The sequence below is a fragment of the Falco peregrinus genome, chromosome 12, assembly GCF_023634155.1.
Source record: "Falco peregrinus isolate bFalPer1 chromosome 12, bFalPer1.pri, whole genome shotgun sequence".
Lineage (NCBI taxonomy): Eukaryota > Metazoa > Chordata > Aves > Falconiformes > Falconidae > Falco > Falco peregrinus.
Genome location: NC_073732.1, coordinates 2,663,666 through 2,675,765, shown reverse-complemented (window position 1 = coordinate 2,675,765; position 12,100 = coordinate 2,663,666). Strand labels below are relative to the sequence as shown.

Genomic DNA, 12,100 nt, shown 5'->3' with positions numbered 1-12,100 from the left:
GGATTTATTGCAGATGTTGCAAACTGTGGTACTTCCTTGTTTCTGCCACATCGGTCCCCTCTCTTTCCTCCCCCCTGGAAAAAGTCTCTCTGCCCCTACTATCTCTTTGCAATTACCTTCTGCATGTGCAAAAGTTGCGTGTCTGCCCCAGTTTGTGAGGTATTCTTTTCCCTACCACCAGCAGAAGTTGAGAGGGGAGTCTGGCAAACGTGAGCTCACCAGCTCCTTATGAAACCACCGTGCTGAAAGTTGTGTTGGATGACGGAGTCAGAAGAGAGTGAGAGAGAAAGATGGTAAAAACATACAGTACAGGAGAGCACGTGAGCTGAAGACAGTGCAGGAGAACCTGGGGGAGAGGCTAATGTTAAAGAGGAATGCAGGATTATCCTGGGAAAACTGACCTCCCCTCTGGCAGAGTGTTCTTTTCTCTGCCTGTGCTCCTAGCTGGAGTGATGTCCTGTCCTTTCACCCTGTGAGCAGGAGGGGGATGTTTCCAACAGTGGAAGAACAATTTTCGCTGACCTCAGTGCTTAACGCGTTTAACATCAATTCTGTTCCACATGGCGCTTTTTTTCTTTTTTTCCCTGGCTTTTCTTCAGGAGCTATTTAGAGACGTATAATCTGGCCTGCAGATAACTTACCCTGACTTGCTGAGAGAGGACTAGCCCTGAGGTTGTCCTAAGACTGTTTGAAATGCTCTCCCTTACCAAAATCTAATGCTGTTAGTGGCGCTGCAGAACATGCTATACCATCTGTGGTTTTATGCCTTACAGGAAGAAGTTTTCAACTATATTCACAACATCCTGTCCATGCCTGGCTACAGTGCTGAAGAAAAGCAGTTGGTGTGGCAGAAAGCTTTGGAACATATAGAGGTACAGTGCATCCTAAAGCCGTGGTACCTCAGCTACCGGTAACTCCCGTTGGATCTGCCTAGTGCTGTTCTGTAAGCAGAAGTGTCGCAACGTTGAATCGCAACTGTTTAGAAAAGCGCTGGCTTTTTAAGGCTTAGTAGTCTCATTAATATAAGCGCATCTTTTAGATTCAGGCTGGCTTCCTTGGTTTCCTGGGTGCAAGTATTGCTCTTTGGATAATGGAACCTTATCAGGCCCCCTGATAAGATGACTGATGCTGAGTGTGTGCTGTGTAGCAGGGAAGGGATCCATTAGCAAGTCTTTCATCTCATGAGTGTGCAGCAGCAGCAAGGTCAGGACGTTGACATCACTGACCTCACAGTTGGTGGTATCAAATTCCTCATCTTCCAGTGATAGCAGCATTCAGCGTTGGTACCCCGGCACTTCTAACCGGGGGAAAGATGGGGTCATGACTTCTACTGTCAGACGCAGACTGTTGCTAGACTTCACTAGCTAATAACTTTTTCCCATCTCTTCAGTCTCTTTGCTTCAGGGGATGGAGATGTGTCTGAAATAATTGTCCAGTCAGTAGACACGGGGAATCCATACTATCTCTAGTTCCTGTAAGGTGGTGTCAGTTCCCTCCAGTGGGATCTGGAGTTAAGCCAGGAAAATAACTCTGTCTATGAAACAAGCAGTCATGCACTTGCCCAGACTACCTAGCAGAAAAGAGCCACAGAATTCTGTATCTGGTGAGGTAAGCAAACAATTACTGCGTACTTCTGAAAGATACAGAATACTTTTAGCCTCTGCCAGCAGCTGCAAGTAATGCGTGACTAATGAGAAAACGGACCAAGAGGGAAAATGAATCGGAAGACGATAAACAAAGAAATGCTGGAATCCAGCTGTATGACACGCAGCTTGCTGAGCTCACACCCACTCTCCAGATGCGCTTTCAGGGAATTGGTGGTGGCGGTGGTGCTGTGGCTGAGCAGGCCTGGCTCATTACTGCCTTAGCAGAGCAGCCGTGGTTCCACTGTGCTGTCCCAAGTTGAGCAAACTGCTGTCTGCTGTGCTGCTTCCTTGTCTGCTGTGTTCTTCTACTGCATCCCTTTGCTTGTGGTGGTATATACAGCCCAAATTGGCGTTATGAGTGAGTCAGCCTCCTGCTGTAAGCCTTATTTTGTGTCTTTATTAAATTACAGCTAGGTCTGCTTGCTGGGTCTCTTCAGCCTGAGGCCTTGACAATTGCTATTGCATGTTTGGGTATCTCAGGACAAATTAGAAAAGTCCCGGGTTGCCCTTCCTGATGTTTCTCATTGTGTTGTGTACTGGTTTTGATAGGCTTGTCATAGGCTAAGGCTGCCAGCTTTTCATATTGAGTTGTCTGGTTTTGTTTCCTCGCTCTGGAACCACTTCTTGATTACTGTGCAGTGTCAGAAATGTGCAGTGCCAGCTTGTCAGAGCTGCATACTTTTCTGGAGTTGGTAAACAACAGAAAATATTCCTCTCAACTTGTCCATGGCCATCCTTAAAAACAGGGTTTCTTGCACTGTTCAGTCAGTCTCATAGCCAACAGCCAGCTGCTTTTTGCAGCTTCCTCCACAAAGCTCCTGGGCAGCTCACGGGTTCTGTAGGTTGCCGATCTCGGGTGCTCTCACTGAGATGAACTTCCTCTTCCCTTTCGGCATCTTCTGTTTTCCAGGACCGCTGAATAGTACATACAGTTTCATGTGGTTTAGCAGCTTATTGGCTGCTATGGGCTTTTGTTCTTTTCCATTGCATTAATCCTGCTCTCAGACATTCAGAAAACTTAGTGGTAAATTACACTTTACCAGGGCGATGCTGTGATTTCAGGTCTTTGAAGAACTGTCCTTTCATCTGCTGAGGTATGAAAATAGCAGACCAGCCTCTTCAGTTGAAACTAGCACTGTCTACAGAGGCTTTCTTGGTGATCATCTGACAGAAAGTGGGTTTGTAATCAGTGCCATACCTTATTTTCTCTGTCATCCTACATAGCTGTTGTTTCTTGATGTTCATCTTGAAAATAAAACCTAAGGCTTCTCTTCAGTCAAAATGCTGCTTGTGATGGTCACTTTCTGTCCTCAGACTGACACGCCTTGTGTAAGTACTGTCTCCTCCGGGGCTGTCTGCCGAAGGAGTACCATGTTTGCAAATTGTTCGTACCTGGGAGAGAATGAAAACCCAAGCCCAAAACCTTTTGGCTGTGAGGATCACGCTGATTCAAGAGCTGCAGCCAGTTACAGGGAGGCTGGGCCAGCCCCTTCCAGCCAGGCGGTCCGATCCAGCAGCCCTGCAGACCAGGGAGGCTTTGTTCAGAGAGAGAAACAAATGAAGGCAGTCGCACTACATCCCTTCTGCATTCCTCTGCACCGCTGTGGCTAAGATCATCTGGGTCCGTTGGATTGCCCGGCCTTGTGGGATGCAGGGGTTGTGCTCCTGAATGCTGGGGAAGCAACTAACAGCTGTGGCCCACGCAATAAATCTGTGGGGTCAAGCACCACAGAGTTGCTTTACATATCCAGTATGGCAGGCAAGTTTTGCTTTGGAAACCTCACAAAATGCATCTTCTATGATAGCTCTTCTTTAATGATCGTGGGGGGCAGTCGTGCTCTTCCTTGTTGTTTCCTTCCTTGCCTTTGTCCTGGTCTGTTGGTGGCACTGGCTGAATTTGGTGCCTGCTACATCTCTCCAGAGACCAGGCTAAGACTGAGTAACTTTTTCAGATGTATTTTTTTTTCTTCCAGTTGTATGTTTATGATTTTTTTCTTTCTTTCCCACTATAACAGTTGTTTTTGTTTAGTAAAGCAATGTTTTCTCCTGCTTAGCAGGGGCTTTTGGGAAGGGTTCCCAAGTATCCAATATTGGTTTGAAGCAGTTGCTTCTCATTTATTTGGAAGCATTAAAGCAAAAACCTCATGTTCTGGGATGTGTAGACTTGTATGATATGAAGCCTCTCAAATCAAGCTTGACAGGAGGCAAACCCACAGGCATCCAAAAGATTATTTTTTTTTTTCCTTTTATTACAATAAATATTTTTTTTAGGGTTTTTTTCACATCTGGATAGGTATTAGTTACAGGAAACCTGCTTTTAAACCTGTTGTTCCATTCTGTTCAAGCCAGTTAAAAGACCATTCCCATTTGACTGAGAAATTCCCTAGGGTCAGTTGAGGGCTTTGTTTCCGCTCTACTGCTGGCTCCTAGTTGGCACTAGGAATGTCTTGTTGGCAGGGGGTAAAAGGCAGTTGTCAGAAAACCTGGTGAATAATTTCCTGCCTTAAGACTGAGAAGTGGTCTTGTTGGTGTAAAGAGTTTTGTATTCTTACAAGGCCTATTGTGTAACAAAATCATTGACTTTCAAAAATGCTTTTTTACAAACTACACTTCCTCCTAATAATTTTTCTCAAAATCACTTTTTGCACGAGGGTATTCATTATTTACATTATTTTACAGCTTTCATCTAGGCAAAGATGCGGTTACAACATGAATGGACTTGGTGATACTGCATAATTGTATTGCCTGTGAAATGAGAAGTAATTATTTTGTTGTGTTTCTCTCTCCAAAGGAGTTGCTGCTGCTGAGCCCATGTAAAGCAGCTGACTTGGTAGCCATTCACTTCAGCGAGCAGATTGAGAGCATCATTACAAACCTCCAGGTAAAGTGTCAAACTTAATTGATGCTGGTGCTCCTTTACAGTGGGATTGCCATTCTTGTAGGAATTGATTGCTAAGAGTAACAGTAAGTTGTTGCTGTGTCATAAATAGAAGAAAACTATCTTGATAGCTACTCAGCTGCAGGAATTTGCTCATTTCTGTTATTTGGTCTGTTTGTAGCGTTCTGGCCATGAAAATGTGCGATCTCCAAGTTGCTTGGTCGCATCACTTGGTGGTAATGCAGTTTTTAGTTTGGAGTTCTGTATGGCTTGCACTCACAGATCAGGCAGGGCTGTTGCCAGCAAACATATCCTCTGAGTATTTACGCAAGGCAAGTGCCTAAAGCACCTTCTTCAGCAGGCACGAGCCGTGACCGGTATTTTCTTCAGTGGATATAGTTGAGGAATCACTGGTTTATAGCACGTTATTTGAAAGAGTAATACTCTATCTTCTCCTGTTGTACAGGACCAGTTCTTACTCTTCCAGTTTCTGAGGAGTCTCCTTGATCCGAGGTATGTAAGAAAATCGGGCCATTTACAAACTACAGCTTGAAAAAATGGGTTAAAATAAATTCCTTTGTATTAATAGACAACCTGAGGCCAAGATTAGGGCTTGGAAAAGGTGTCTTGCTCTTCAAACTGCCAAAATTTGAGAAGGATAGTCCAGAAATAAGTGTGGTGGGGAGTACCCTTCAGCAGAGCCCTTGCTGGCTTCTGAACTGGGCGGTGGTGTGAGTTCCACCATGTGCGGTGTGACGCTCCCTGCAGCTGGTGAGACTTCGGGCATTGTTGTACCGACCGCTTCGAGAAAGCTGCGAAATGGTTACCCTGTGCCTGAAACTGTTCTCAGCCCACCAGTCTGATTACTTTGTCCAAGGTGCCCAAGCTTAACATAAATAGAAAAGCATTTCGGTCTATTGGCATTTTTAATTTCTATTTTATTTCAGAATTGCTGCCATATTTCACTGCAAACTTCTCTTTAACCACTTGCTTGCTCCATCTGCTCCTGTTTCAGTATTTCAGCACTGAGTGTTCTCTTCCTGTTGAATCAATTTTGAGTGCTACAAGACCTTGCTTTTATTAATTTTTTATATATATTTACATATGCACAGCTCCAATTGCTTCAAGTTAATGCGATTGAAGGACAGATCTTGTTCTGTCAATTAGCTACAAATTAATTGTGCTGAGGAGGAAGAGGAGTAGGAAAAAGTGTCAGTGTTTCAGCTCCTGTTGAGGTGGAATAAAAAGCAGGCTTTGGAAGCTAGAATTATTAACTTTTTGGATTTTGTTAGATTGTCAGTTAAGGGAAAATGCTTTGTTATTTCCTGAGTTTTACAGCCATGTTTGCATGGAAAGCGTTAACTTCCACACCTACTGTTTTCTTAAGTCAAATTAAAACCAGAAATTTTGCCAAGAAAATATCTTGGTTGGGTTTTATAGGAGATAAATTATATGATTTAGTTAATAAATGAATAATTAAAAATAATAGTTGAATAGTTAAGCAGAAATGTTACCCAGCTGGGTATTAAGTAGGACCTTATTTATGCTGTGATATCACTTGCAGCAAGTGAGACCCAGTGAAGGCAGTAATTAACCTGGATTTTAATCTTATGCATAGAGCGGCTTCCATAATCTCTGAGTAATAAACATATCTAATTTAACTCTGCCATAATTAGAGCTAAATGCAACCATTTCTTCTGTAGTTATCTTCTAATCAAAAGCAGCACCTGATGTGTTCCAACCAGCAATAGGAAGCAACTTTCTGTATCTGATCCTTCGAACGATCTCTGCTTTTCCCTCCGGGGCTGGTGTCCGCAGGGTGCGCTGGGCCACGCGGCTTGTCTCGTTGTGCCTTGTGTGTCCTGGGAAAGGTTATGAATGTTCCTTTTCCCTCTGCGTTCCAACGTCCACTAGTTCTCTGCGCTGCAGTGAGATGTTCAGCATCCCGAGTACTGGAGATAAAGCACATGCTGGCTGGACTGTAGTTGCCAGAATCCTCAATAAGCAAACGAGAAGTGGGACAGTTATACAGAAAAATGAACAAAACACTAAGTACTTTGGATTCACGTGTGGCAGTGAGTGACCATAAAGCAGAAGGTCTGGAAGCCCAAGGTTTAACCTGTTGTTACTGAACTCTTGTTGGCAGTAAGAAGTTCTGTACAGATCCTAGATTGATGAAGGGGCTTTTTCTGTGGGGTTTTTTTTTTTTTTACATAACACCCAAGGCCCTGTGGTCTGTTTTCAGTGCTATGAGGCTGTCTGCTTCTAAGACCTATTAAAATGAGCTGAACTGTATCCTGAGAGAGGCAGGAAGGAGGGAGAAATCTTGTTGTGTAAGACCTAATCTGCAGGTATACCTACACTTTGCAGTATATCTATACATAAAATAGTGATTAGGTTCTGCTGAAAACATCTCTTTTCCATCAATCTAAATGTTTGTATGCTTTTCAAGCAAAATTCTTACTAAAATAAAGACCCTTAGAGCAGTAAATGAGCTTTTAATGTCTCAAATACGAATCATTGCTTGATCATATGGGGACAGGATTCATCATGCTAGTATAAATATCCTAGTTGGTGGAATTGCATTAGGGATTAATTTGGCCCATTTAATTTAGCTAGAGATTTATTTTAAAGGAGGGGGAAGGGGGGAGGGAGGAAACAGGGTTAACAGAAATTGCCTGGGGAAATTAAAACCAAATGTCATATGTTTGCATCTTACAAGCAGCCGCAGAAAATGGAGAATGTAGTGTGTATTGCTCAGCTCATTAATCACAGCCTTTGCTACATTTCCATTTTAAAGTCTTCAGGTTTTTTTCCTCTAAAAAAGCCCACACAGTGAAGCATGCCTTTTTGCAGTGTGTGTTTGTGTATTATACCAACAATGTTAAGTTATTGAGCAAAACAGTGCTCTGGGTCTATAACTATATTAACAGATACCTAAACTTTTAGATTCTGTTACGATGGCTCTTCTCACTGATTACTGTGACACGCGCAAGGGTCGCTTGTGCCAGGCTTTGTGAGAAACCAGTGATTATCTCATCCTTCTAAGAAAGAGCGTGTCGAGTATGGCAGGGGAGGTGTTTGGCATGGTTATACTGAAGATGAACATAATCGCACAGAGCTGAGCGGGACCTGCAAGTCTCAAGATTGTTCCTTCGTTTTTAACATTATCAAAATCCAGCTTTCTTTCTGTTTTCTCTTCTCTGTTTCTTCAGTGAAATGGTTAAGGAAAACACCAGCTTGCTCATCAAGTCATGGATACTAGGTGTCAGAGTTATTTCCAGACTAGAAGTTTGCTCTGGTACTAAAAATGTATGATTTGCCATTTTCCCCATATTGGTAGACAGAGATGATTTTTAAATAGAAAGTGCTACTTTATTTAAGTCTAGCTGCAAAAAGAGTAGAACGCTCGCTCCCTTACTGGCATTGGGGGAGTTCAGAGGGTGTGTGTTGTGGGAGGGGTGGATGGTGAATGCAGGAGGCCAGAATTCAGGGTTCTTGTTTGGTCCTTCAAAAGTCCATCTGTATTTGATACCAGAACGCAGCAGTGTAGATGCCGGGGTTTGAACAACTGTGTTTTGGACACTGTGATCAGCACCTGTGTGAGCTTTCATTTTTGGTAAATATAATTTATAATCAAGCGGTTGACATTGTAATCACAGTAAGCTGCTTTTGGATTGCTAGAGGCACGGTGTTCTCCTGGCCTTTCTTGGATGATAAAAATCCTGTTAGCTCCTGTAGCTCCCAGGGAATATAGGATCATATTGTATATCAGACCTTGTCCATCCCATGGATGTAGGGTTTGCACATCAGCACATCTCCTGATTAGGAATGTCTGTTCAGAAAGATAACAAAATGAAATACCTCCCTTGATCTGTTTTCTTTCCTAGCAGGAGCTTCCCAACAGGCTTAAGAGCCCTGTTTCCTAGGCAGGATAAACTTCTGCTGTTTCTCGTCGTGATGCATTGATCCTAGAACTGCCACATGAAGTTTAGCATACAGTGGTGGTGAACTGCTGTTTGTTTTGAAGGGTTGCAGGTGCTATGTTTGTCTCTAGGAAAGTATCGTCCTTTCCATCCTAATGCTTTGAAATCTCTGGCTTCATGTTGTTCTTTTTAAAAACAAGATCAGTAGAAAACAGTCAGGACACAGGGAAAGTGATGGGCTTCAAATGAAGAACATGCAGTTCTGTTCTCTGTTTTGTTTCCCCCACATTTCTTTAATGATAAGCCAAGGGATAAGAAAATGGGCACGATTTTTCTGAATATAATATTGTATATATTGTTAATTATAATTATCCACAGCCCTACCCAGAGGAGTGCCAGGTCTGCACTGCTGAGTGCTTGACCATTGTGGAAGGCAGGGAAGCACAGCAGGGGTTGGAGACTTCACCTACCTGTGTGGATTGAGCAGATCCCATGCTGGGAGATGAGGCAGATGTCTTTAGTTCCAGTTAAATATGGCTCTGTAGCGCAGCTGATTGCAAAACCCTTGAGAGAGGATGCAGCCTTTGGCTGGACAACATGCAGAGGCTGGTTCAAAACCTTACAGTGGGCTGCCTGCCCCACCAGTGACTGTAAAGTGCACAGAGTTATTGCCTCTGCAAGAGCAAAACCAAATGCACCAGTTTTCTTCTGTTTGAGAAGAGGTACTAAACAAAAATGAGGATGTTTCCCTACAAGAAGCATGATTTCATATGTCAGTGACGTAGATAAAAGGGATCACATTCTAACAGATGAAGCATTACAATGTGATACAGGAAACCAAAGAAGAATTTCAGGCATGATACGCAAAAAGCAATAAAACATTTTCTCAAACACATGCAGGGAAGGTCTGTAGGGCAAATAGACAACCGGCATCTAAAATGACCACTCAGAGACCATAAGGTTTTACTGAAGAAATTGAAGAAAATCTTTGCTACAGAATTGCTGAAGATGTGTCTGTGCTGGTATCTTTCTTCACAGGGGTCTTTGATAGCCTGATTTATACTGAAACATCAGTAGAATATTTTGTGGAACAAATGAAATGCCTACTATTAACCTCCAGCACCAGTAACTAGTAGAAACAGCATAGTTTTGCTCTTAAAACCAGGCTTTTTTACTTCTGTTTTAATGGTAGTAGATAACACACAATTCACTAAGGAACTCTTCTTTCCAGTCAAACTTATGGGCTAGAATCTGATTTGATTCTCCTATGCCTTTTTTATTCCAGAGAAGGCATTAATCAAGACCTGATACATCTACCACCCTACATCACTGAGCAGTTCATTGAGCTGCTGTGTCAGTACAGCCCAGACCAGGTTTTGGAGACGCTTAAAGTTCTGGAATACTGCAGACTGGAAGAAACCATCCAGGTAGGGAAGCCATATATGAGGACAGGGCTAGGGGAAGCATTCAAGACAGCTCTATCTCTTGAAAGTACTGTGAAAGTACTTTCACCTAGGTTGTGGATTAGTTCCTGGATACTCTTCTAATCCACTTCTAGCAGTTTTTCCCCTCGAGCTGCTAAACTGCCCTCCTAGCATGGTTAGCTGTATTTAATATACTGATTCTGAGTTTAGTCTCAGGACTAATAAGAAAAAAGCCATTAGTGCTCTGAAGCTACGGAGTAACTGCAGAATAGAGACTGGCTGTGTTAATGTTGATTAATATGTTAAAGGTATATGAAGTCATGGGCTGGGGGTTTTGGAAAACAGTGTTGCCAAAATTTGACGAGCGCTGGGAGAGCGACTATTTCTTCCCCTTATGAAAATTTTAACAATAATCTGTCCTTGATCTTGATTATTTATAGAAATTTTTTATATATTTTTCTTTAAATATTTTAACGGTGGTGGTGGCAGTAGTGCAAGTCGAGAAATAAACACAGCATAGCCAGCAGCAGGGGAAAGTAGGTGTGCTGCTCAGACTGGGTAAGGTGCCTGTGAACACATGGAGACACAATCCTTTCTGACCATCTGGTCCTCATTGTCTTGTGGAGTAAACAAACACTGGCAGATTTCTTCAGACAGACATTCACCTTTTTTTTTTTTTTTTTTTTTTTCCTTTTAACTCAGATAACCCAGAAACATCAGCTCCATGAAGCTTCTTCGTATTTACTGGAGAAGAAGGGAGATATCCATGGTGCCTTTTTGGTTATGCTTGAGGTACAGAATGCTGAAATCCTGAATGTGTCATTTTTGCCATGCCAGCATGGCGCGACATGCCATCAGCATGATGGCCTAAGTTAAGGTTTGATGTCGTCATTACTTCTCAGTTTATTTCCCACTAGAATCCACAGAAGCGTTTACTTTCCATCAAATAACATTATGTTCAGTAGTCTGCAGACTCAGCAGATCAGTATATTTGTCTGGCATGTCTTCAAACATCTAGTAGATAATAGATGCTGAAATTTGTTTTTCTTAATCAAAAAATCACCTTTCAGCTCCAGTTTTCCATTCCATATTTGGAAAGAGATTTATGCTATGTTAGTCATACTGGGAAAGAAAATGAGGCCGAGCCTTTGTAACCATACCTTTTAAAAATGCTTCTATCAAGATTCTGCAAGTTTACTGTTCTGAGTTCTCTCTCTTGTTTCAGCGATTGCAGAGCAAGTTGCTGATGCTTACACAAGATGATGAAAGTAAGAGTTATCAAGTTAAACTCCATTTTCTATTAAAAAGAGATAAACACAAAAAATGTAAAGTGCATAAGCCTGATACTTGGCATAATGAGATCCTTTTTCAGGTTTCTGGGTTTTGCAGTGACTTTTTTTAAATTTATATTCACATGGCTGTGGTAGCTATTCTGATGACACTTCCTTACTCTTTTACTCTGATCTTGCTGGAGATCTAGAACAAACTGTGATGGATGGGGTTCTTTTGTGTGTGCAGTCAGCTGCCCTGTTAGCTTTTTTGATTGTGACTGGTACTCTTCCTGGCTTACCAGCCACATTTCCTATGTTAGAATCCATTCAAACTCATTACTGAGCTTTAGCAGGCATTATATATGAACAGTGATGAGAGGCATCTAGAAGTAGCTTTTTTTGAGGCAAACCTCTCAGAGCAGTAAGAATTCTGCCTACAGAAAATGAGTATATGCACAGGTGCGTTGTTCACTAGCCCAGGGACTCATGAGCACCTAATTAAATGCAGTGCCTATATTTGCTGCTTAACTGTATCCTAAACCGCAGCTAAGATCTTCCTTATTTGATTATGTAAAATGTTTTATGTGCCTATTTACGGTGCTATTCAGGAAAAGTGCCAAAAATCAGGACCTGTCTTTATAATTTAGTTGCTCACTGCAGTGAACAGAATTTAGATGAACAGAATGATTTTATTTTGCAGAATGATTGGAAGTTAACATATCTAATACTTTTTATAATTGCAATTTGGTTTTTCCCCCAAAACTTAGGCTCAGCTGAACTCCCCATGCTCGAAAACATTGAAAATACCTTAATGAAAACAATTGCCCTTTGCCAGAGAAATTCACACAATTTAGACCAGCAACAGCGAGAGGTAAGATAATAAGAAAATGTATCACTAAAATCAACAGACCTCTGCATTTCCTGAAACTTTCCCTTCATGTCCTTCTTCCTTTCC

The 12,100-nt window shown here is 42.1% G+C and overlaps 1 protein-coding gene across 3 annotated transcripts in view; it reads left to right on the top strand.

Moving 5' to 3' along the window:
• Window positions 1-12,100, top strand: part of VPS8 (VPS8 subunit of CORVET complex) — an 85,478-nt gene that overhangs the window by 48,021 nt on the left and 25,357 nt on the right. For all 3 annotated transcript variants that reach the window (XR_008749316.1, XM_055816726.1, XM_055816725.1), the window contains exons 32-38: window positions 774-872; window positions 4,438-4,527; window positions 4,991-5,037; window positions 9,736-9,877; window positions 10,577-10,666; window positions 11,100-11,142; window positions 11,913-12,016. Coding sequence is in view for 2 of the 3 variants with exons in the window: in XM_055816726.1 (XP_055672701.1) it covers window positions 774-872; window positions 4,438-4,527; window positions 4,991-5,037; window positions 9,736-9,877; window positions 10,577-10,666; window positions 11,100-11,142; window positions 11,913-12,016 (615 nt within the window). In the remaining variant the exon portion in view is untranslated. The remainder of the gene's footprint in view (window positions 1-773; window positions 873-4,437; window positions 4,528-4,990; window positions 5,038-9,735; window positions 9,878-10,576; window positions 10,667-11,099; window positions 11,143-11,912; window positions 12,017-12,100) is intronic.